Source organism: Coregonus clupeaformis, chromosome 31 (genome assembly GCF_020615455.1).
Source record: "Coregonus clupeaformis isolate EN_2021a chromosome 31, ASM2061545v1, whole genome shotgun sequence".
Taxonomy (NCBI): Eukaryota; Metazoa; Chordata; class Actinopteri; order Salmoniformes; family Salmonidae; genus Coregonus; species Coregonus clupeaformis.
Genome location: NC_059222.1, coordinates 28,530,184 through 28,555,604, shown reverse-complemented (window position 1 = coordinate 28,555,604; position 25,421 = coordinate 28,530,184). Strand labels below are relative to the sequence as shown.

Sequence of the window (25,421 nt, the reverse complement as noted above, 5' to 3'; positions counted from 1 at the left end):
ACTGAGATTTATTCCTGATTATTATTTGACCATGCTTGTCACTTATGAACATTTTTGAACATCTTGGCATGGTTCTGTTATAAATCTCCACCCGGCACAGCCAGAAGAGGACTGGCCACCCCCTCATAGCCTGGTTCCTCTCTAGGTTTCTTCCTAGGTTTTGCCTTTCTAGGGAGTTTTTCCTAGCCACCGTGCTTCTACACCTGCATTACTAGCTGTTTGGGGTTTTAGGCTGGGTTTCTGTACAGCACTTCGAGATATTAGCTGATGTAAGAAGGGCTATATAAAATAAAATTGATTGATTGATTGAATACTCATGGCTCCCTCTATTGGTTCTACCTGGTATTACGCCCAGAGGTTTTAGATTAGGCTATTACACTAATCTGAGGTCGTATCTCAATAGTTTAAAGTAGAGCCCCTGCTAGTGTTAATATCTCTTGGCAGAGATTAGCTGAGAGATAAATGGAGGGAGAGTGTACAAGTGTTTGTACTGGCTGGCTGCTATGGCTACTAGATGTCTGCAGTTTGTTAAATGTATTACATTTGCATTTTTTACGTTTTAGTCATTTAGCAGACGCTCTTATCCAGACCGATTTACAGTTAGTGCACTCATCTTAACATAGCTAGGTGGGACAACCACATATCACAGGTTGTCCCATTTTGTAGCAACCGCCTGCCTGTACCCTTGACTATGTTTGTTTGTAGGGGTTCATAGAGAATCGTATTATTCGATTGTTGGTGATACTCAGTCATTACTATTACAAACATGAAATATATTAGGCTGACGTGTTTTTTTTATGTCAGAATGTTGATGCCAAATACTTTATTGCAATGTATTGTTTGTGTAAAAATATGTTTCCTATGGTTTTGCATATTATTATAATTTTTTACATTTCCCATGCTGAACAAAGTTAATGAGATTCTCTGGTACGTGTGTATACTTTTTAGCCAGTAGTTCTGAAAGTAGCGCTCACGAGCGAAAAGTGGTCCCTGAAATTCATACCACGTCACATATGTGCAGATATGTGCACCACGTCATTTCTCTCTCTCTCGCGCTGCTGTGTGTGCATCTTGCTATCTGTCACTCAAATGGCGAGGGGCTGACGCTCAGCTCATTGGCTGAAACTCGCCCCACGTGGGGCAAAACTTCCAGAAAACAGTCGCTATCAATGTTGATATCTCATTACTGTATAATTGTTTTAAAAAGAGAGCTTCAGTCTACAAGCATGTTATACCTAACTAATATATTCTAGCATAGATAGAAAACTTGGTCCTGATATTTCTGAGGGATATGTTTTGTGACAAAAGATTGTATTATCTTTATAATGTATTTTTATGCTGTGCTTTGGTTCAATTCTAAATACTGTCCATTGTAACAAGTTCTTACACTTAGTGATATATATGGCGAAAATAATTATATTTGTCGAAAGTAGAAGATGAATTTGATGATTTTTGAAATATAATTCATAATGATATTTCATAAATATACCAAAAATAAATGTTTATACTTTGTCTTCATAGCTATTCATCAGTTACTTCATGTAACGTTCATATAATAATCAGCTTTTTGTTTTTTATATCTGGCATGTCCATTTTATGGCATTTAATAAAGATTGAATATAAACCTCAATGCTATAGTTGCATTTCTATCTATTCTCATAACCTTTTTAGACCACAAACCGACAAACAGATCTTTGAGAATTGTGTTAATTTATTGATGACTGAAAAAAAGCATTGTTCACACCATTATACACACTGTCAATATCAACCGCAACTTCCAAAAATATGCTGATATACGTTATGAGACTACTGCGTGCTGTCTTTCTTCTGTGTGCAAACTCTCACTGAACTACATAATCTCAACTACATTGGATCTTTGGGTAATTTGGGCAGCACTTTCTTTTACAGTGTCTTTATACCATGAAATACTATGGCAATTTAACAACCAATACAAATAGTTACCACTTCATTCCCAGAGGGTATAAGCTGGTATGAAGGCACTGTAAGAGAAAAAGTGTTGGGGAGGGGGTAATGACTGTTCTTCAACCCTGGTCCTGAGGAGTGCAGGCTTTTGTTCCAGTCTAACTCTAACATACCTGATTCAACTAATCAACTAATCATCAAACCATTGAATAAGGTGTGTTAGGGCTTGAGTAGAACAAAAGCCTGCACTCCACAAGCCTGGAATTGACACAGAATATTGCTACGTTTACAATATTAAGGGCTCGATTCAGTCAGATCTGCGCTACCCGACACTGGCATTGCTGTGTTTTGACGGTGTTGGAGGTGGAACTGTGTTAGAGCTGTAAAATCCACAAGTGGCTCCCAGTATTATACCTATCGTGGACATTGCCATTGGCTGCACGGAGTCGCATTATTAGAAATCCAATGCAGCCTTGATTACAAGTTCGAACACTGGAATGTGTGATGTAATCTACACATTGATTAGGCTCATAGAAATACTCATTATTTCGTTGAATGATTTTCAGTTTGAGCATCATTATTTCTATATAGCCTACACGTTCTCGTTCTGAACTTCTAACGTGAGTGGGATGGGTGCGGCTTCATGACAATGACCACGAGCAGTATGTTATCTCAGCACTTAGCTCAGCACCAGAGACAGGGTCCAGGGCAGAGGCAGGGTTCCCTGGTCTGTGCCGGCCTGATCACCAGATCCTTCACCACCTCTACAGTCCCAAACACAGGGAACAGTCTCTCTGTGAAGGTCTCATTGTACGTGTAGATGTGGGACCTCTTCTCCACGTCGTAAAAGGAGAGCTGGCCTTGCTCATAGTCCAGGTAGACCCCCACCTTCCTGGGGACCAGCATCTGGGCCAGTGGGGTGGAAGGCACCGTCAAGGCCTTGAGGTCCGAGCCCCTCTCCAGCCGCAGGGTGAGGTAGCCCGTCTTTGTGTTGAGGGAACTGTAACCCTTCCTTTGGGCGGAGGCTTTAGCCATGCCCAGCCGCCAGTCCCGGTCGCCCACTTCGACTTCCCAGTAATGGCGCCCAGAGGTGTAGCCCTCGTTTCCCAGAGCGCACCACCAGCCGTCGAAGCGGCGCGTGCAGTTAGGGACGTCGCGCCGCTCCAGGCCACAGCACATGCGCTTATTGTCATCGGAGAGGATGAGGTCAGGGTTGGCTGTCTTGGGGTCAAGGGTCACTTCCTCTGCAGCATCACAGATCCAATTCCATACTGAAAAAAAAAGTTGTTAGGGTAAGAAATGGGATGACTGTATTTACAATTTCCTTTACTCCTCAATAAAGCATGAGTCCAGCATGAGTTTCACATACCATTGTGGGGAATGTAGCGGGCTGCATCTGAAAGTGTAAACAAAACTGGGGTTAAAATACTGTTAATGTTCAATTTTAACTCATTTTCTGTTACGTAACTGCAAAGGACTCAGGCATGTTTGTCCATTCCTCTGGTATCTACCGTAGTTCATTCTTTCTTTAATATTTTATCAATACCAATTGGCAGCACTTCAAGTGATTAATCAACCATCCCAGCAAACATGCCCAATTCGGATAATTTTTTGTACTAATTGGTCTTTTCACTAAAGATCTGATGTGAAAACGTCTGATGCAATTGGTCAACAGACCAATTAGTGGAAATAAATATCAGAATTGGGCTGCCTGTGTAAACACACCCATTGGCACAATGTGGGCCCAATGCGGGCAAAAATATTGGCCCCATGTAGGCTGCCCACACTGGGCTGATGTGCAGCCCATATCTGGTGAGGGCAGCCCTCATTGCCTAAAATAAACCCATATTTTCCCAGCAAACATGCCCACATTGGCATGATGTCGGCCCGATGTGGGCTAAAATAATTCCCCTATGTGAGCTGTCCACCTTGTACATTTGATATATTATTAAACCCTCAAAGGTATTTAGCGAATGACAACTATCATACATATATTTTTACAAGAGAAACTACTAAGTTTCTCATATGTCACATGCACTTATCTAATTTTTTTTGAAGATCAGAATTAATTTGCATCACACAACAGAACACTTAAACTGGAACGACACTCTCAGTAACAGGTTACACAAAAACAACTGTGTGTAAACCATGCCCCCAAATATTCGAATGAACCCCCGCCTCTACATTGTGAAGTAGCAGGGCTTGGAGTGGGCTAGCCTGTGTTGGGCTTGGTGTGGGCTTGTTGTGGGCTAGCCCATGCTTGACTAGCCCATGTTGGGCTGATGTGGGATGGCTGTGGGCTAGCCCGTGCTGGGCTAGTGTGGGCTTGGTGTGGGCTAGCCTGTGCCCACCTTGCGCTGATGTGATATCTTGACCACTGATCGATCATTACCCTTCATCAATACTTAGTGGCATAATCAAACTAGTCATCATCTCTCATTGTCACACATTGACACACCTGTGACCTCCAACATATCTTTGTTACTGATTGCTGTTATACTTGTGTAAGGGCTAGATTCAATCAGATTTGCGCTAGCCGACACCCTGTTGCTGTTCTTTTGGCGGTGTCAGAGGTGGAACTGCGTTAAGGCGCCCACATTCTAGGTTCGGTTTGCTACTAGCGAACGTCTGTGCCTCGCATACTCCTTTAAAAGGCCTTCGCTTGAAAAATGAGAAAAAAGCATCAATATTACTGTTTGTCACTCTTTAGACGCTGTAGCAACAACATAGCAAATAACACTTCCTCAAAATAGTCAGAATTAATCTAAGATAAATTAAGAAATCTGTAATACATTTTGATGTTTCTTCCGAGGAGGTCTTAGTCGCGCAATTTCACATCTAACTAAGATGTTTGGTGCAGTATATCTCAAGTAAAAAATTGTGCATGAAAACTAGTCGTCTCTCATTGAATGACAACAAACAATTAATTAAAGAATCCCATCCATAGTTCCCGCTCCTACTAGGAGTAGTACTGTTGACCAATCACCGACGAAGGGGCGTAGACTTCGGTAACCAAACTTTGACTTGCCTCAAGAAAAAATGTAATGCGCTCAAACAACCGGAAAAAAAAACTGACAAACACCAAAACGTCACAAAATGTCATCACAATATATGCGCAAACTGTTTCGAATGGGAAGCATGCGACAGGCTTTAGAGCTGTCAAATCCACAAGAGGCTCCCGGCATTATATCTATTGTGGACATTGCCATTAGCTGCACAGAGTCACATTTAGAAATCCCATGCAGCTGTGTTTACAAATTTGAACACTAGTATTTAACCTAATCTCAATTAGGCTGATAAAAATCCTTATTATTTCATTTTATGATTTTAATTTGAGTGTAATTATTTCTATATAGCCTACACTTTCAATTTCTCAACTTCTAACGTGATTGGGACGGGTGTGGCTTCATGACAATGACCACGAGCACCCGCTCATCGATTTGGCAGCTCCAACACAGTTACAGTGCCTTGCAAAAGTATTTATCCCCCTTGGAGTTTTTCCTATTTTGTTGCATTACAACCTGTAATTTAAATGTATTTTTATTTGGATTTCATGTAATGGACATACACAAAATAGTCCAAATTGGTGAAGTGAACTGAAAAAAATAACTTGTTTCAAAAAATTCAAAAAAATAAATAACGGAAAAGTGGTGCGTGCATATGTATTCACCCCCTTTGCTATGAAGCCCCTTTATAAGATCTGGTGCAACCAATTACCTTCAGAAGTCACATAATTAGTTAAATAAAGTCCACCTGTGTGCAATCTAAGTGTCACATGATCTGTCACATAATCTCAGTATATACAGTGGGGGAAAAAAGTATTTAGTCAGCCACCAATTGTGCAAGTTCTCCCACTTAAAAAGATGAGAGAGGCCTATAATTTTCATCATAGGTACACGTCAACTATGACAGACAAATTGAGAATTTTTTTTCCAGAAAATCACATTGTAGGATTTTTAATGAATTTATTTGCAAATTATGGTGGAAAATAAGTATTTGGTCACCTACAAACAAGCAAGATTTCTGGCTCTCACAGACCTGTAACTTCTTCTTTAAGAGGCTCCTCTGTCCTCCACTCGTTACCTGTATTAATGGCACCTGTTTGAACTTGTTATCAGTATAAAAGACACCTGTCCACAACCTCAAACAGTCACACTCCAAACTCCACTATGGCCAAGACCAAAGAGCTGTCAAAGGACACCAGAAACAAAATTGTAGACCTGCACCAGGCTGGGAAGACTGAATCTGCAATAGGTAAGCAGCTTGGTTTGAAGAAATCAACTGTGGGAGCAATTATTAGGAAATGGAAGACATACAAGACCACTGATAATCTCCCTCGATCTGGGGCTCCACGCAAGATCTCACCCCGTGGGGTCAAAATGATCACAAGAACGGTGAGCAAAAATCCCAGAACCACACGGGGGACCTAGTGAATGACCTGCAGAGAGCTGGGACCAAAGTAACAAAGCCTACCATCAGTAACACACTACGCCGCCAGGGACTCAAATCCTGCAGTGCCAGACGTGTCCCCCTGCTTAAGCCAGTAAATGTCCAGGCCCGTCTGAAGTTTGCTAGAGTGCATTTGGATGATCCAGAAGAGGATTGGGAGAATGTCATATGGTCAGATGAAACCAAAATATAACTTTTTGGTAAAAACTCAACTCGTCGTGTTTGGAGGACAAAGAATGCTGAGTTGCATCCAAAGAACACCATACCTACTGTGAAGCATGGGGGTGGAAACATCATGCTTTGGGGCTGTTTTTCTGCAAAGGGACCAGGACGACTGATCCGTGTAAAGGAAAGAATGAATGGGGCCATGTATCGTGAGATTTTGAGTGAAAACCTCCTTCCATCAGCAAGGGCATTGAAGATGAAACGTGGCTGGGTCTTTCAGCATGACAATGATCCCAAACACACCGCCCGGGCAACGAAGGAGTGGCTTCGTAAGAAGCATTTCAAGGTCCTGGAGTGGCCTAGCCAGTCTCCAGATCTCAACCCCATAGAAAATCTTTGGAGGGAGTTGAAAGTCCGTGTTGCCCAGCGACAGCCCCAAAACATCACTGCTCTAGAGGAGATCTGCATGGAGGAATGGGCCAAAATACCAGCAACAGTGTGTGAAAACCTTGTGAAGACTTACAGAAAACGTTTGACCTGTGTCATTGCCAACAAAGGGTATATAACAAAGTATTGAGAAACTTTTGTTATTGACCAAATACTTATTTTCCACCATAATTTGCAAATAAATTCATAAAAAATCCTACAATGTGATTTTCTGGAAATTTTTTCCTCATTTTGTCTGTCATAGTTGACGTGTACCTATGATGAAAATTACAGGCCTCTCTCATCTTTTTAAGTAGGAGAACTTGCACAATTGGTGGCTGACTAAATACTTTTTTCCCCCACTGTATATACTGAGATTATGTGACAGATCATGTGACACTTAGATTGCACACAGGTGGACTTTATTTAACTAATTATGTGACTGTATACACCTGTCCTGAAAGGCCCCAGAGTCTGCAACACCACTAAGCAAGGGGCACCACCAAGCAAGCAGCACCATGAAGACCAAGGAGCTCTCCAAACAGGTCAGGGACAAAGTTGTGGAGAAGTACAGATCAGGGTTGGGTTATAAAAAGATATCGGAAACTTTGAACATCCCACGGAGCACTATTAAATCCATTATTAACAAATGGAAAGAATATGGCACCACAACAAACCTGCCAAGAGAGGGCTGCCCACCAAAACTCACAGACCAGGCAAGGAGGGCATTAATCAGAGAGGCAACAAAGAGACCAAAGATAACCCTGAAGGAGCTGCAAAGCTCCACAGCGGAGATTGGAGTATCTGTCCATAGGACCACTTTAAGTCGTACACTCCACAGAGCTGGGCTTTACGGAAGAGTGGCCAGAAAAAAAGCCATTGCTTAAAGAAGAAAATAAGCAAACACGTTCACCTTCCAGCAGGACAATGACCCTAAGCATACTGCTAAAGAAACACTTGAGTGGTTTAAGCGGAAACATTTAAATATCTTGGAATGGCCTAGTCAAAGCCCAGACCTCAATCCAATTGAGAATCTGTGGTATGACTTAAAGATTGCTGTACACCAGCAGAACCTGTCACACCCTGGCTCTGGGGACTCTATATGTTGAGCCAGGGTGTGTAGATTCTATGTGTTTTGTGTTCTATGTTAATTAGTCTAGTTGTTCTATTTCTATGTTGGCCAGTGTGGTTCTCAATCAGAGGCAACGAGTGTCAGCTGTTGCTGGCTGTCTCTGATTGGGAACCACATTTAAACAGGCTGTTTTCCCACAGTAGTTGTGGGATCTTGTTCCTTTTGGTTTGTTCCGTGTTGGTTTATTTTGTAGCCAAGGACTTCACGTGTCGTTATCGTTTGTTGTTTTTGTTCTTGTTATCACTTTTGATAATAAAGTATGTTCGCTCATCACGCTGCGCCTTGGCCCACTCCGTTCAACGATCGTGACAGAAGATCCCACCATACCAGGACCAAGCAGCGTGTCCAGGAGCAGGCAGCCTGGACGTGGGAGCAGATATTGGACGGGCAGGGGTCCTGGACCTGGGAGGAAATCCAGGCCGGGATGGATCGCCGTCCGTGGAAGGAGACGGTGGAGGCGCGACGGAGAGAGGAGCAACGGCGTAAACAGTGTCGTCGTCGGACGGACGAGAGGCAACCCCAAAACATTTTTAGCGGGGGGCACACGGCATGGGCGACGGGGCAGCAGGAGGCAGCTACAGGGCGTATTGGGAGGTTGGGTGAGGAGGCCACCAGGTTAAGGGGGCTATTGGTCCAGAGGGAGCAAGAGTTAGTGGTTCAGAGGGTGGAGCTACTGGAGGCAATAAGGGAGAAGGTGAGAGTAGAGGCACGGCGAGAGGAACTGTGTAGGCAGCTGAGGGAGCGGAGGGTTATGAAGAAACCCAGTCCCGCTCCTCACACCAAGCAAGTGGTGTGCGTCACCAGTCCGGTCCGGCCCATTCCTGCTCCCCACACTAAGTTGATGGTGCGCGTCGCCAGCCCGGCCCGGCCTGTTCCTGCTCCCCGCACCAAGCCAATGGTGCGCGTTGCCAGCCTGGCCCGGCCTGTTCCTGCCCCTCGCACCAAGCCTACGGTGCGCGTCGCCAGCCCGGCCCGTTCTGTTCCTGCCACTCGCACCAAGCCTACGGTGCGCGTCGCCAGCCCGGCCCGGCCTGTTCCTGCCACTCGCACCAAGCCTACGGTGCGCGTCGCCAGCCCGGCCCGGCCTGTTCCTGCTCCCCGCACCAAGCTAATGGTGCGCGTCGCCAGCCCGGCCCGGCCTGTTCCTGCTCCCCGCACCAAGCTAATGGTGCGCGTCGCCAGCCCGGCCCGGCCTGGCCTGTTCCTGCTCCACTCGCACCAAGCCTACGGTGCGCGTCGCCAGCCCGGCCCGGCCTGTTCCTGCCACTCGCACCAAGCCAGGGGTGCGAGTCGTCAGCCCGGTACGGCCCATTCCTGCTCCACGCACCAAGCCAGGGGTGCGCATCGTCAGCCCGGTACGGCCCGTTCCTGCTCCACGCACCAAGCCAGGGGTGCGCATCGTCAGCCCGGTCCGGCCCGTTGCTGCTCCACGCACCAAGCCAGGGGTGCGCATCGTCAGCCCAGTCCGGCCCGTTCCTGCTCCACGCACCAAGCCAGGGGTGCGCGTCGTCAGTCCGGCACAACCCGTGCCTGGGTCACCGGTGCCTGGTCAGGTACCGGTCAGCTGCTCCACACCGGAGCCTAAGCAATCCGCTCCTACGATGTCCAGTCCAGCTCCAGCCAGCGGGGCCAGACCGGACCAGGGGCGCTACGGGGGGATGGTTGAAGGGTGGTGGTCAAGCCCGGAGCCGGAACCGCCTCCGAGGAGGAATGCCCACCCAGCCCCCCCCCTGTTTGGTTTATGTTGAGGCGCGGTCGCAGTCCGTGCCTTTGGGGGGGGGGGTACTGTCACACCCTGGCTCTGGGGACTCTATATGTTGAGCCAGGGTGTGTAGATTCTATGTGTTTTGTGTTCTATGTTAATTAGTCTAGTTGTTCTATTTCTATGTTGGCCAGTGTGGTTCTCAATCAGAGGCAACGAGTGTCAGCTGTTGCTGGTTGTCTCTGATTGGGAACCACATTTAAACAGGCTGTTTTACCACAGTAGTTGTGGGATCTTGTTCCTTTTGGTTTGTTCTGTGTTGGGGGGGGGCATCTTCAAAGTGGTAGGCATGTTGTTAATTCCAGGTTGTAAGGCAACAAAATAGGAAAAATACCAAGAGGGGTGAATACTTTCGCAAGCCACTGTACACCTCCTGCACCACCAAAACACCAGCTATGCGGGGGTCGGCTAGCGCGGGTTAACACTTGACCTGATTGAATCTAGACCTAACACTTTCTTGATGACTTCAACAGGTCAAAGCTCTACACACCTATCTTCTGACTCCTCTGTTTTCTGATCAGCCACTGCTTGGTTACATCCTCCTGCAAACACAGAGGATAGGCTTGAGTGAGTTTATCTGTGTGATGTGTATCTATTCAGGCATATTAATTGATAATCAGTTATTTTACGTTAACATTTTAGTCATTTAGCAGATGCTGTTATCCAGAGTGACTTATAGTTAGTGTATTCATCTTAAGGTAGTAGCTAAGAGAGACAACCGCATATCACAATCATAGTAAACAAATAGTTTCCTCAATAAGTAGCTATCAGCAAATCAGTGCTAGTAAGAAAGGAAAAGTGTGAGTATTAGTTCAAGACAGGCAAGGTTGTTCGTTTTTATTATTTGTATTATTATTTTTAGTTGACTCATAGAAACTCACATACCTTGTCAGGGCTGTCTGCACTCAGCACGACCCACATGACCAGCTCCATGGCTGGGAGAAGGTTCGGCAGACGCCCCCTCCTCCACTGGAACTCCAGATCATCCAACATCATCAATACGGGCTCACCAGGCCAGATACTGGGCTAGAGAGGGGAAGGGAGGGAAGTCAATATGGTTATTACTTTATATACTAAGAAACTAAAAGAGGGTAGGAGAGGCGGGAAGTAGAGGGAGATGGAGTCTTCCATTACTGGCCTTTCTGAATTAATAGCTACATTATATAGTAAGTCCATCATATTGGCACACGCAGGACAGGGGATTGTTCATCTTTGATGAGAGGCCTCAGTCCTGGCATCCAGTGGCATCCCCCTTTGTGGGGACGTCCCAGGATTCCCTACTGCTCTGCTCTTGAGCTCAAAGGTCAAATACATCCCAAACACTAGTGGACTAAACACTGCTCCTCAGTCTAGATCCCATCTCTCCTACAATATCAGTCTGAAGAGCATGTCAGCATGCCAGTACTTTGCTTTATTTGATTTGTTTGTGTTTTTTGTTTTTTTTGGTCAAATGTCTGCTCAGCCCACATGCCCACATGCTCTATACATGTAATGTATACAATAACTATGTATTTATACTATGATCCACACATTCTATGGAATGCCCACCGCCCTCATATGTCATGTCTGTTAAAATGTTTTACTTGGGTCTTCAATGATAGACAGAACAGATAACGATAAGTTTGATTCTATACAAGTACAGACCAACAAAAAAAATACGTATCACATGGAATGTCCACGGGCTCCATGATGGGAAAAAAAGCATATGGTTCTCAAACACCTAAAGTTATATTTTCTTTATTTTTTATGAACATTTAAAGAGGAGCTGGGTTGGAGAGGCCTATGATGCCACCTACTGTAGTAACAGCAGAGGTGTAGGCATCCTGATAAATAAGATTACACCATTTTCCCTTATATCCCAGCATATGGACCAAGAAGGCCATTTTCTAATGTTGAATTGTACCTTACATTGTATATTCCACCAGGGGCACATCTGGTGTTTTTAGATAGAATGCAAGCTATATTAGATTAAATCCAGACAGGAACTATTATTTTAGCAGGTGACCTAAATCATACATTTGATAAGATTGACAGGCATATTTAGGGAGCCTCCAAAGAGGCTGAAAAATGTCATCTCTACAAATGATTTACAGGACAACACGAGATTACTATTCTCAACTACAAAATACTATTCCTTCTTCTTCTCAAAGTAAGAAAAGCTATTCAAGAATTGACAACATTTATTTTTCTCAAAAATACACAACAATTTACTGGATAGAAAAATTCATGACATAGTGATATCGGATCATTCTCCGGTATCATGCTTAATAACACCAATAGAAAATACATTTAGCGACAGAATTTGGAGAATGAACAGAGCACATCTTCTAAACCCGAATTTTATTAAATACGTAAATGAAAACATTCAAACCTTTACCATTACAAATGTAAACATAGAGGACAGAGAAAAGCCGACCCCGATATAATTTGGGATTCCTTTAAGGCGTACATTAGGGGAATGATCATCTCATACTCTGCAAAAGTTCAATCTGACTTCAAAATTAAAATTTAAGAAAAATAAATCACTATCTTAGGTAAAGAAGAAAATAAAATCTGAATTTAAGCAGGAATATGATATTTTATTTCTGAAGAGAGCCAACTACAGGTTAATCTCAAATAAAGCATACTACATAATGGCAAATAAACCTGGTAAATATCTCGCAGCTCTCATAAAATGAATACATGCTAAACCAGATATAATTTTAAAAGATAAAGATACAAAAGTGGCAATTAGAAACAACAATGAGATTAATGACAATTTTAAAAGTTTCTATGAAAATTTCTATAAATCAGAATTAAACAACAGTGGGACGGATCCTATAGCCTTCTTAGACTCAACAACTATGAAGCAACTATCAGCACACACAAAAAATCATTAAAAACAGAGATAACCCAAGAAGAAATATTAAATACTGTTAAAACATTCACACAGAGAAAAGCACCAGGAATGGATGGCTTTCCCATATAATTCTACTCAACATTTTGGGATAAAGTAGCCCCCCTATTTACACAAATTACAACACACGTCACTTAATTCAGTACTTCCTAGTTCCATGTATCAAACAGTTATTTCAGTTATATTAAAGAGTGTGCGACTCTCTTTATTTGTTTTTATAGCTTACAGTTATATTAAAACCAGGAAAATCTGGAGAGTCCCTTGCTGATTATAGACCCATAACTTTATTAAATTGTGACAATAAAATAGCTTATAAGCAATAAAATGGCAAAAGTCTTATAGACTTCATACATATAAACCAAACAGGGTTTAGTAAAAATAGACACTTACAAACAAATACAAGAACATGTTTCAGTTTAACACAACACGCAAAAAACAAGATAGAGCAGGGCGTTGACCCTGGTTGCTTCTGTGGGTCGCTCTGGATGGGAGTCTGTTAGATGACTGAATGTGATGTAGATGTTGAGCCGCTTCACTGCAAGTAGATTATGTTTTAATATTCAATAAAATTAAATATATATTTTTAAAGATTCATCAATAATGGCTGTTGATGCAGAAAAGTATTTCGATCATCTTGAATTGCCTTTTCTATTAAAAACTTTGTAAGCTTTCAACTTTCCAGCTTAAATAATAAATTAAATAAAACTATTGTATAAATGTCCTAAAGCAAAAATATACATGAATAATACATTATCGGATTAAATTGTTTTAGAAAGGGGCACAAGACAGGGATGTCCCCTCTCCCCCCTCCTGTTTGCACTGGCAATTGAAGCTTGCAGAAAGAATTAGACAGGACTCAAACGTAACAGGTATCAGTATTGGTAAACATAGAATGATTTGCAGATGATCTCCTGATATACCTGACTAATTTTGAAAACTCAATGCCCCATTTGATAAAAATATTTTCAGATAATTCAAAGATCTCAGGTTATAAAATGTACGTGGAAAAATGAAATAATGGCAATAGGAAAAAGAAAAAGAATAGCTCACGATCTACAGCAATCCTTTAAGTGGACTACAAAAAGACAAAATACTTAGGATGCTTAATAAATGACAACAAACAACAAATATATCAATATAACTTTATTCTATTACTCAACAATACAGTGGCTTGTGAAAGTATTCACCCCCCTTGGAATTTTTCCTATTTTGTTGCCTTACAACCTGGAATTAAAATGGATTTTTGGGGGGTTTGTATCATTTGATTTACACAACATGCCTACCACTTTGAAGATGCAAAATATTTGTTATTGTGAAACAAACAAGGAATAAGACTAAAAAACTGAAAACTTGAGCGAGCAAAACTATTCACCCCCCAAAGGCAATACTTTGTAGAGCCACCTTTTGCAGCAATTACAGCTGCAAGTCTCTATAAGCTTGGCACATCTAGCCACTGGGATTTTTGCCCATATCATCAAGGCAAAACTGCTCCAGCTCCTTCAAGTTGGATGGGTTCCGCTGGTATACAGCAATCTTTAAATCATACCACAGATTCTCAATTGGATTGAGGTCTGGGCTTTGACTAGGCCATTCCAAGACATTTAAATGTTTCCCCTTAAACCACTCGAGTGTTGCTTTAGCAGTATGCTTAGGGTCATTGTCCTGCTGGAAGGTGAACCTCCATCCCAGTCTCAAATCTCTGGAAGACTGAAACAGGTTTCCCGCAATAATTTTCCTGTATTTAGCGCCATCCATCATTCCTTCAATTCTGACCAGTTTCCCAGTCCCTGCCGATGAAAAACATCCCCACAGCATGATGCTGCCACCACCATGTTTCACTGTGGGGATGGTGTTCTCTGGGTGATGAGAGGTTTTGCGTTTGCGCCAGACATAGTGTTTTCCTTGATGGCCAAAAAGCTCAATTTTTGTCTCATCTGACCAGAGTACCTTCTTACATATGTTTGGGGAGTCTCCCACATGGCTTTTGGCGAACACCAAACGTGTTAGCTTATTTTTTTCTTTAAGCAATGGCTTTTTTCTGGCCACTCTTCCATAAAGCCCAGCTCTGTGGAGTATACGGCTTAAAGTGGTCCTATGGACAGATACTGTGGAGCTTTGCAGCTCCTTCAGGGTTATCTTTGGTCTCTTTGTTGCCTCTCTGATTAATGCCCTCCTTGCCTGGTCCGTGAGTTTTGGTGGGCGGCCCTCTCTTGGCAGGTTTGTTGTGGTGCCATATTCTTTCCATTTGTTAATAATGTATTAAATGGTGCTCCGTGGGATGTTCAAAGTTTCCGATATCTTTTTATAACCCAACCCTGATCTGTACTTCTCCACAACTTTGTCCCTGACCTGTTTTGAGAGCTCCTTGGTCTTCATGGTGCCGCTTGCTTGGTGGTGCCCCTTTTTTAGTGGTGTTGCAGACTCTGGGGCCTTTCAGAACAGGTGTATATATACTGAGTGCATGTGACAGATCATGTGACACTTAGATTGCACACAGGTGGACTTTATTTAACTAATTATGTGACTTCTGAAGGTAATTGGTTGCACCAGATCTTATTTAGGGGCTTCATAGCAAAGGGGGTGAATACATACGCCCGCACCACTTTTCCGTTATTTATTTTTTAGACGTTTTTGAAACAAGTTATTTTTTCATTTCACTTCACCAATTTGGACTATTTTGTGTATGTCCATTACATGAAATCCAAATAAAAATCAATTTAAATTACAGGTTGTAATGCAACAAAATAGGAAAAACGCCAAGGGGGATGAATACTTTTGCAAGGGACTGTATGAAAGCAGATCTAATTAAATTGAATAATCATCCCATAAATCTTACAGGTAGAATAAACCTCTTTAGAATGGCATGGCTGCCAAGGTTTTTGTATTTATTTTCGGTAATACCAAGACATTCTTTTAAAAAGTATACTCGGTCATAACTGACTTTATATGGGCAAATAAAAGTCATAGAATAAAACAGAAAGTTTTACATCTTCCTAAGTCTGAGGGTGGTTTTAACCTTCCAGACTTGGAATTGTATCAACTCGCTACCTAAGGCTTTTACTTGCAACATATGCACTAAAGAGAAACAATGGGTACATATTGAAGATGCACATGCTCATCCCCAGAATCTTTTTACGTGTCAATTTTCAAAGGATAAATCTAAGAACATTAACATCTTCATAGTTAAGAACACTATAACGATATGGAACAAAATGAAACGTATTTTACAAGAACCAATGTCACTCCCTAGAAACACAACCTTATGGAACAATCCTTGAATAGCTTTTCAGAATTCATTGATAAATTGGCCCACATGCATAAACTAAAGGCATAGAAACCGTAAATGACTTGTTAACAGGAAATACATTTATTTCCATGACAGAATTAAAAAGTAATTCTGGACTAACCAATGTAGATAGTTTCAAATACATGCAACTTAAAAGTTACATATCACGAAATATATATTTCAAATCTTTTGGACATCAGAGTAACCTTGAGGGAACCTTATTTGAGTCAGAAAAGGATGTTCATATGATAGGGAAGATATATAAAACTTTGCAGAGATCATATCTAACTGACAATCTCTTAGAAAAAAATATAAACTATTGGAAACAAGATTTTAAAAGAACTGAGATGGAGGGAAAGTTGGAGCATAACTAACAAAATTACATTTAATGAAAATGTACGCTTAATCCAGTATAAACTAATGTATAGAATGCATTATACAAGAGACAAAATCCACAAATTATACAGCACAACGGCAGAGTCATCTCTCAAGTGTAATACTAATAATTACTAAATAATCCATGCTTTCTGGGAATGCTATAAAGTCCAGAAGTTGTGGGCGGAGCTAGAAAGTTGTCTGTCTGCATATTTCAAGACATGGCATATGGGGGTGTAGTGAGATACCCAATGGGCTGGACGATTATTTTCTCCTCACTCATCTTGAAAAAACGTATACTAAAAACTTGGAAGTCAATCAATCCACCATCATTGACACAATGGAAAAATCAAATGATTTATTATTGAAAAAGCATGGACGACCAAGAAAAACTAATTGGTACAATTTAAGGCCAAGTGGCAAACAATAATGCAGGCACTAGGGATGGGGATGTGAGCATGGGGGACTGGGCAGATGAAATGTAGTCATTGTTTGTGTGTCTGTAAATTGTTGTTCGTATGTATATGTTTGTTTTTGGAATATAAAAAATAAATAAATGGAACAACATTTATTTATTTTATACATGAAGAGCATGTCAGATGAGAAGGAGAGGTGAGGATGAACTGGGATAGGGAGAGGGGAAGAGAGAGAGGGGAAGAGGGAGAGAAGAAGAGGAATTGGAGCAAGAGTAAGTCTTTAATCAAATGGGTGTGACAGACTTGGAGTCTGACAGCGACAGAAATAGAAGGAGAGGGAGAGAGGAACATAGAGAAAGGGAAAGAGAAAGAAGGGGGAGGCCAAGTGATAACAACAACAACTCTAATAACTTAATCAGTAAACTATCGCTGTGCCAGAGAATGAAATTAGATCAAGAATGACAACAATGTGTCTTTGTCAATTTGTCAACAACAAGTAGTACAACCACTTTAGCAATACATTGGACTCACAGGAGGCTGCTGAGAGGAGAACGGCTCATAATAATGTCAGGAACGGCGCAAATGGAATGGCATCAATCACCTGGAAATGTGTATAATGTATTTGATACCATTCCACTGACTCCGCTCCAGTTATTACCACGAGCCTGTTCTTCACAATTAAGGTGCCACCAACCTCCTGTCGTTGGACTCTAGTGACCCAATCCCTCCCCTGTTCCATACCTCTAGTCTGTTTCTGAGCTGGTGTGTCCAGTCCATGATGACCCGTTTGTTGGTTGCCATGTCATACTCTCCACCTGTCTCCAGCATACACAACAGGTGACCCTTCCAGTCCCTTTTCTCTGGCCACTCAGCCTGCAGGTCTGTCTGGATGCTCCTTGGCTGCAAAAGCAAAGAACATGGGTCAATAAAGAGATCATTAAGTAAAAACTACATTAACAAGTCTCACATCAAGGCCTGATAATAGTTTATAAACAAAGAGAACAATGACAAAGGATTCATTTCAAGAAAACTTAGTTTCACTTCTTTCAAATATGGGTGCTCACCTGTACTCTATTCTCCAGCACAGCAGCCCACTCCACTATGAATTCTCTACACACACTGGGAGGCCAGGAGTCTTCACTGGTCCAGATGTGGGCTAGGACATTTGACCTCTGCAAAGAGAGAGAGAGTTAATAGTAGAGAGAGAGCGGTTGTGTGCATGTGTGTGTGTCTCTGTGTATGTGTGTACCTGGCACAGTCTGTTGAGTTCCCTGGCCAGCTCCATTATAAACAGCTGACTCTCCACTAAAGGTTGTTTCTTTTCATTCGTCACTTTCTTACGAGACTCCTAGAACAGAGAGAGCAATGGATGAGAGAGAAAAAGAGAGAAGGGTAAAAAATGTTAATAACTTGCAGCAATCATGCAGCACTGCTACACAGATAAACCACAAAAGGGAAATTAACCAATCATTTATTTCTCTTGAGTACATCTTGACAAGGACAAATATCAGTACTATTACCCTTATACTGCAGTGGGCTAAATCAGTCACACAGAGTGTTTCTTGGTGGTCTTAAACAAATCTCCTTTGAAACAAACGTATACACCTCACATACATGGTTATGGGCTTAAAAAAATAAGACACCTGTACCATGTCAGATATAGAGTTGAAATGTATTATATTTTGAGTTTGCATCCCAATATTACACTTTATATACATCACAGAAGACTGAAATATAACAAAACCGTTTGACATAGAAAAACCAGATTTTCAGCGTTTTTTATTTGTATGTTTATTAATTATGAAATTATGAAAAATATTAATAACATTCCACCCATGAGGCCACTAGGTCATTTGACTGCAGGAAAGGGCTACGAGGTGTCTGAGAGTTGAGGTGACCCAGGGTCGTACCTTGAGGCGGATCTTGATTTTTTTCGCCGGCTCGATGAGGAACTGGAGGCACTCCTTCATCATGTTGGCAGCTGGGGGGAGAGAGAGGCCCTGTGGCACAGTGATACACAGCTTCAATATGCTGGCGCAGTGATACACAACTTTATTATGCGCTGGCACTCATTCTGTCAGTGCTAGGCCTGATCTACAGCTGATTGGGCTCCAATGGCACCTTAAATCGATGTGTGTGTGTGTGTGTGTTGTTACGAAACCAATAACTAGCCTACTGATTTTTTTTGCACTCATTATGTCTAGGGGTCTTAGGCCTAGCTACAGTGCATGGTCTGTAACCTGATTTGATGTGTGCATAAATGTGAGAAGTAAGTGTATGTGACCAGGTGTTGAATGCATGTACCTAGGAGACAACCACCTTACCTTAGGTCCAGGGCTAGCCCAATATTGGACTAAAGGAGCCTAACGTTACTCCTTAGTCCAAGAACCTTACATGTTCTGTTTAAAGGGCAAATTGGCTCTGGAAGCCAAAACAGCCAAATACTCCATCTAAACAAGAATCAATTCTCAATTGCAGTATGGTTCTAGAAACATAAATCCCTCTACTTTCATATCACATCAAAATAATTTCAGAAATGCAAAATACACACTTACTGTACACTGTTTTAACCTGTTTCAACACAGTTGCAGCCAACAGTATAGTTCAGTGACAACACGTTTTTGGCATCTGTCTTCTGTTTACACACAGGAGTTCGGAGAAGCAGATAGCTAATTAGCACAGGTAGTCCACTGTGTTCTGTCTGTTTTCCATAAACAAGCACTGTAGCATGGAAATATGGCTGTGTGGGAACCCTAACCCTATAAAGGTTAACCTTTTGTTTTGCGAAAATGATTTCTCGTCGATATGAAAGATAAGGTCCTTATATTTCAAGACATGACATATGGGGGTGAGTGAGATACCCAATGGGCTGGACGATTCGCTTCTCATCATTCATCTTGAAAAAACATAAAAAACGTGGAAATCAATTAATCCACCATCATTAACACAATGGGAAAATCTAATGATTTATTATCTGAATATTGAAATAGCATGGGCCACTGAGAAAAACGAATTGGTACAATTTAAGGCTATGTGGCAAACAATAATGCAGGCACTAGGGAACGGGGTGTGAGCATGTGGGCCTGGGCAGAGGAGATGTAGTCGTTGTTTTTTTATGTATCTGGTGTGAAAAAATATGGTTGTTTTTTAAAGTAAATATTATTACAAGAAAAAATTAAGATAAGGTCCTTATGCTTCCAAAACCGTACCGCAAGTGATGCGTGTTAATGTTCAGACAGAGCATTGCGGCTCTTAACAAAACTCCCCCCTACAGAAAACGCCTTTGTCCAATGACTCTTATGTGTAATGTAATGGAACTGAGAGTCATGATCAAGGGCTAGTCCGGGGACAGCTCAGTCATGACTCCCATGGTCAGCCAGTCCAAGCAGATTAGTATTCGTTCAACATAGTGACCCAAAATAAATATATACAAAAAGAAAACTACAAAGAGGCATGACTAAAATAAAGAGGTTAACTAACACAAAACAACTACAGAAACTGGCAGGCCTAGATACCTCTGGTCACAGATTGCCAATCAATCTTGATTGCCACCACCTGTTGTGCTTATGGCAGAGGCTTCCTTGCAGAGCACAGCCCTTGACCCGGTTGGTGCTGCCACCTGGGGATGGAGTGTGGAAGTGTATCCTGGTAGTGTGTTGCCTAACTGTGTGCTAACACTACAGTTTTTCTCAATTGCTAAAACACTAAACCCTATTGTCTGAACCAAATGCTCAGTTGCCTGAACCCACTGATTGAATCAATCACTCTTTTGGCAAAACCATAAGCACTTTTCACCTGTTTAGACATAACTTGCCAACACATTTTCATTGTGATGCACCCGTGCTGCATAATGGTGAGCACAGGTGACAAAAGTCAAACACAATTAGAGCACAGGTGTCACCACTTGAACACAACAACTCAAAATTGATCACACTTGTGGCTAATGATGTGAGGGAACATATACAGTAAGCCAGTTCAGAGAGCACTGGTTTGTGAGGCCCTACAATGGATAGAAATCTGAGAGGAAGAGTTCGTGTGAGAGGAGGTCGAGGTGGTCAGCGAAGACAAAGAACAGTAATATCTGATGAAATCAGAGCTACTGTGATTGACCATGTTCTTGTCCATGGTATGAGCATGAGGAAGGCTGGACAAAGGGTACAACCAAACATCAGTAGATTCACTGTGTCCACCATAATCCGAAGATTTAGAGAAGAGAACAGGTAATTACCTTTTTTTGACATTATAGTACAGTATGTAAATGTTGACAGCAATTACTGTATGACATACTATATACTGTACCACAGTATACTGTAAGTAAATATGTTTCAGTACATCACTGTACCAATGTAGTATTGTAATGGAGGGTTGGTCTAACTGTTTGTAGGCCTAGTATTCCATGTATATTTTTTGTAACTCCATGTTCTCTTTTTGTAGAATTGAAAGACTGCCACATGGGGGTGGGAGGACAGGTATGTTCTCCCCACACCAAGAGACCCTAATTGTTGATATGGTCCGTGAGAACAATGCCATTAAACTGAGCGAAATTCAGCAGAAGATCATTGAGGACCATTTAAATTTTGAGGGTATCAACAGTGTCAGCCTCTCTACTGTTGATCGTGTCCTCAAGCGCAACAGACTGCGCATGAAACAGCTATACAGAGTGCCCTTTGATTGCAACTCAGACAGAGTCAAAGAGCAAAGATTCCAGTATGTACAGGTTGGCATATATCCAGACACATTCAATGTTGATTACTCTAAGTAGTGATTTACTGTAGTGGCCTAAATCACTTTTTCCGTATCACTTACAAAACTATATCTATTTCTACAGAGGGTTTTTCAACTGGATGCAATGGAAAGACCCCATCAATACATCTACATGGATGAAGCTGGGTTTAATCTCACCAAAAGGAGAAGGAGAGGCCGTAATGTGATTGGCCATCGGGCCATTGTTGGTGTTCCTGGGCAGCGTGGTGGCAATGTCACATTATGTGCTGCCATCAGCAATCATGGGGTTGTCCACCATCATGCCAACCTGGGGCCCTACAACACTCACCAGCTCCTCATTTTCCTCAATCACATGCAAGATGCTTTGTTAGGGCAGCAGGATGAGCATCCCATCTATGTTGTTGTTTGGGACAATGTGAGTTTTCACAGAGCCCTCCAGGTTAGAGAGTGGTACAATATGAACCAAGGTTTTATCAATCTTTGCCTTCCACCGTACTCCCCTTTCCTAAACCCCATTGAGGAATTATTCTCCTCATGGCGGTGGAAGGTATATGAACGCCAACCTTACACCAGGGTAAATCTCCTGCAAGCCATGGGACTTGCCTGTGGTGACATAGGTGTGGAGGCATGCCAAGCCTGGATACGGCATGCCAGGGTTTTTTCCCCCGTTGCCTGGCCAGACAAAATGTGGCCTGTGATGTGGATGAAGTCCTGTGGCCTGACCCAGTACGGAGACATGACGCTGTGGCTGAGTAATGCACTTATTTGTATATTTTTGTACTTTTTACATGGGCTTACTGTACACAAGTGGCAAACGCATAAGATTTCTGTTTGTTTTTACAAGTGCTACATGTAAATGCACAAGATTTCTGTTTTGTCTTTTTGTACAAGTGCTAAATGCACAGGTTTTTTTTGCAACATGCATTTAGCCTACAGTGAACAATAAACATTTATTTCTCCAGCTTCATGTCCTGAGCATTGTGTTTTCTATTTTTCTACGTAGTGTTTAGTGACTGTTCAGTAGTGTTTTTTTATTTTGATTGACTCGGGGCACGATTTGACAACAGTTCAGTTTTGAGCACAGATTGAACTGTTTTGAGGTGAAAGTTTGGTTTTGCAAGAAGAGTCTGAGGTTTTGTGACTGTAGCTTGAAAATTGGGTTTTGTGTTCACAGTTAAGAGAAAAGGAGAGCAGCTTTCAAGAAATGTCTTAGCAATCGAGAAAAACTGTAAACTATCCCCATATCAAAACTGTGTGTGTGTACTGTGCAACTTTTATATCACTACATTGCAGTTGGCCTGGTTTGAAAGAAAGAAAGAGAGAGAAAAGAAAGAGAGAAATTAATAGCAGAGAGGAGAGAGAGGGAAAGAGAGAGATACATAGCAGGAGAGAGAGAGAGAAAAGAAGAGAGAGACCATGAGTACAAGAGAGACAAAAACTGCAGTGACATGTTTTGTGTGGGCCGATGCATCTTGATCACGGCCTTGGTGTCAGACAGATATCCCATGGAGATGTAAAGCAGCAGCTGAGAGCATTTTTTCACAGCCCACTGATCGACCGTTCGGCCCCAGTGGTGTTGAATCAGCAGCACCCCCCTGGCCTGCACCCTGCAGCTAGTTTGATGTACAAGAGGGATTTACTGTACCTTTTCTGTACTTTTTGTGACGGAGGCAGCAGGGGAAAGGGGCCAAAAGATGATGCAATTCATCAACTTTCCAAGGAGGACACAGCAGAATAACAATGATGCTGGGTGTTTGGAAATGTTGCCAACAAAGGATTTTCACGGCTGGTTGGTTTTTGGGGTTATTTTGGAGGCACTATGCCATCACCTTATAATAACCCCTTGAAAGGACTTATCCTTACATTTTACATTTACATTTTAGTCATTTAGCAGACGCTCTTATCCAGAGCGACTTACAGTTAGTGCATACATTATTTTATTTTTTATATACTGGCCCCCTGTGGGAAACGAACCCACAACCCTGGCGTTGCAAACGCCATGCTCTACCAACTGAGCTACATCCCTGCCAGCCATTCCCTCCCCTACCCTGGACGACACTGGGCCAATTGTGCGCCGCCCCATGGGTCTCCCGGTCGCGGCCGGCTACGACAGAGCCTGGTTTTGAACCAGGATCTCTAGTGGCACAGCTAGCACTGCGTTGCAGTGCCTTAGACCACTGCGCCACTCGGGCTGGCCTTAATCAGGTGGAGTTACCCTCCTGTAGGGTTTTGTTCCAACCCTGCCCTAATACACCTGGTTCTACTAATAAGGTGATGCTCAGGAACTTGATTAGTTGAATTAGGTGTGTTATAGTTGGGTTGAAGCGAAAGCCTGCATACCCAGTAGCTCTCCAAGAGAAGGGCTGGCCACCACTGTTCTAACACAATTATTTTGATCACTAAAAGCCCCTTCCCGTTAGACCTGAACTTGTAACTTGTCATGTAGACTAAATGGTTTAGATCAGAATTGACACAAGAATTTAGGCCTACACGCCAATACTTATGCACCATATTTTTACACAAAGATGGGAGTTTTGAATGAGGCAATTGAGCCACTGAACCTAAACGTGATTGTAACACTTTCACAACAGGTGAACCCGCGTTTTCTATTTCTGTGGTCAAAACAATTAGCGCGGAGCATGTCCAAAACGATTGACTGGGACACGTGCCGGGACCGGGAGAGGCTACCGAGGACACCTGCTGAACCCTTGCCACTAATCCGGTTAACGAATTAAACAGAGTTGGGTAAACTATAATACACATAAAGCCAAATCTGATAAACACGACAGGGAATTTCCAGCGAAACATGATACATAGGCTAGGTAGTAAATGGACACCGTTATCATTAACACACCTGAAATGAAGGGTTTATTAGGCTACGCATTATTCTAGTGAGGGTGGCCGTGTGTCTGGAGAGGTGCATTATAGATTGTAGTGGATTTGAGATAAGAGGAGATCCCGGATTATAACTCACCTGTCCCTGACCACAACCTTAGTGACTTTCTATTCTAGGACACACAAGACAACACCTCTGCCACCCTAGACAACACCTCTGGCCAGTTTGAACAGATCATCACAACAGAGTGGGCTAGAGGTTTCCTTTGGACTGGTTCCAACGCGTAATATCACATGAGTAATACCATTATGAAGCCTATATAATAAGCACATATATTGACACAATACTTCTGTTTCTGACTTCTTTTCACGACTATTGTTTTTGAGTGGCATTAGTTGCGCGAACTTGCTCCCGAACCCGAATAGATCAGCATACTGACATTATCTCGTGCTTCTCTGAGAAAAAGCAGTAGCTGACCCGACCGCTCCCCTGAGCGCACAGCGCAGACAAGTAGTAAAAACGATTCCACTTTCAGGGCGCAGCATGCAGAACGTTAAACAATTATCCAAACATACCCAAACTCAATGTTGCAAGACTAGCTTGGATAATGCAACCATCATTTTATGCGTAAAGCTTGCATCCACAGTAGCCTACATGGATTCTTTTAGACATCGTGAAGAAACAAATAAGAAAACATTGCATTAAAATTAAGATTTCTGTAGCAGAAAGACTTACCTAGGGAATCCACAAGGAAATGGTTGTAGTCTAGAAAATCAAGTTTATTTTCTCTGTAGGTGTAGGGCCTATGACTAACTACTGTTGTAGCCTACTCTACACCTCACTACCGTTATACATGCGCCAGGCTCTATCTACTGCAACTGCATTGAGTGAGTGAGTGAGTGAGTGACCTTACTAGCACCCCGCTGTGCGAATAAACGTTCGTGCGTTTCCGAAATATTGACGAATATAGACGAAACAGGTAGACATCTTTGTTGGGTCCTCACGTGTTTTGATAATTCACTTTTTTCCA

General features: G+C 42.4%; 1 protein-coding gene across 1 annotated transcript; it reads right to left on the bottom strand.

Moving 5' to 3' along the window:
- Positions 1–940: 940 nt before the first annotated feature.
- LOC121547415 (butyrophilin subfamily 1 member A1-like) lies at positions 941–25,327 on the bottom strand. The gene is made up of 9 exons (XM_041858686.2): positions 25,127–25,327; positions 18,741–18,830; positions 18,080–18,178; positions 17,895–18,002; positions 17,572–17,730; positions 10,743–10,883; positions 10,348–10,399; positions 3,293–3,319; positions 941–3,194 (listed from the first exon to the last, which is right to left on the bottom strand). The coding sequence occupies exons 2-9, from the start codon at positions 18,801–18,803 to the stop codon at positions 2,608–2,610; spliced, it is 1,236 nt and encodes a 411-aa protein (XP_041714620.1). The 5' UTR covers positions 18,804–18,830; positions 25,127–25,327; the 3' UTR covers positions 941–2,607.
- Positions 25,328–25,421: the final 94 nt, after the last annotated feature.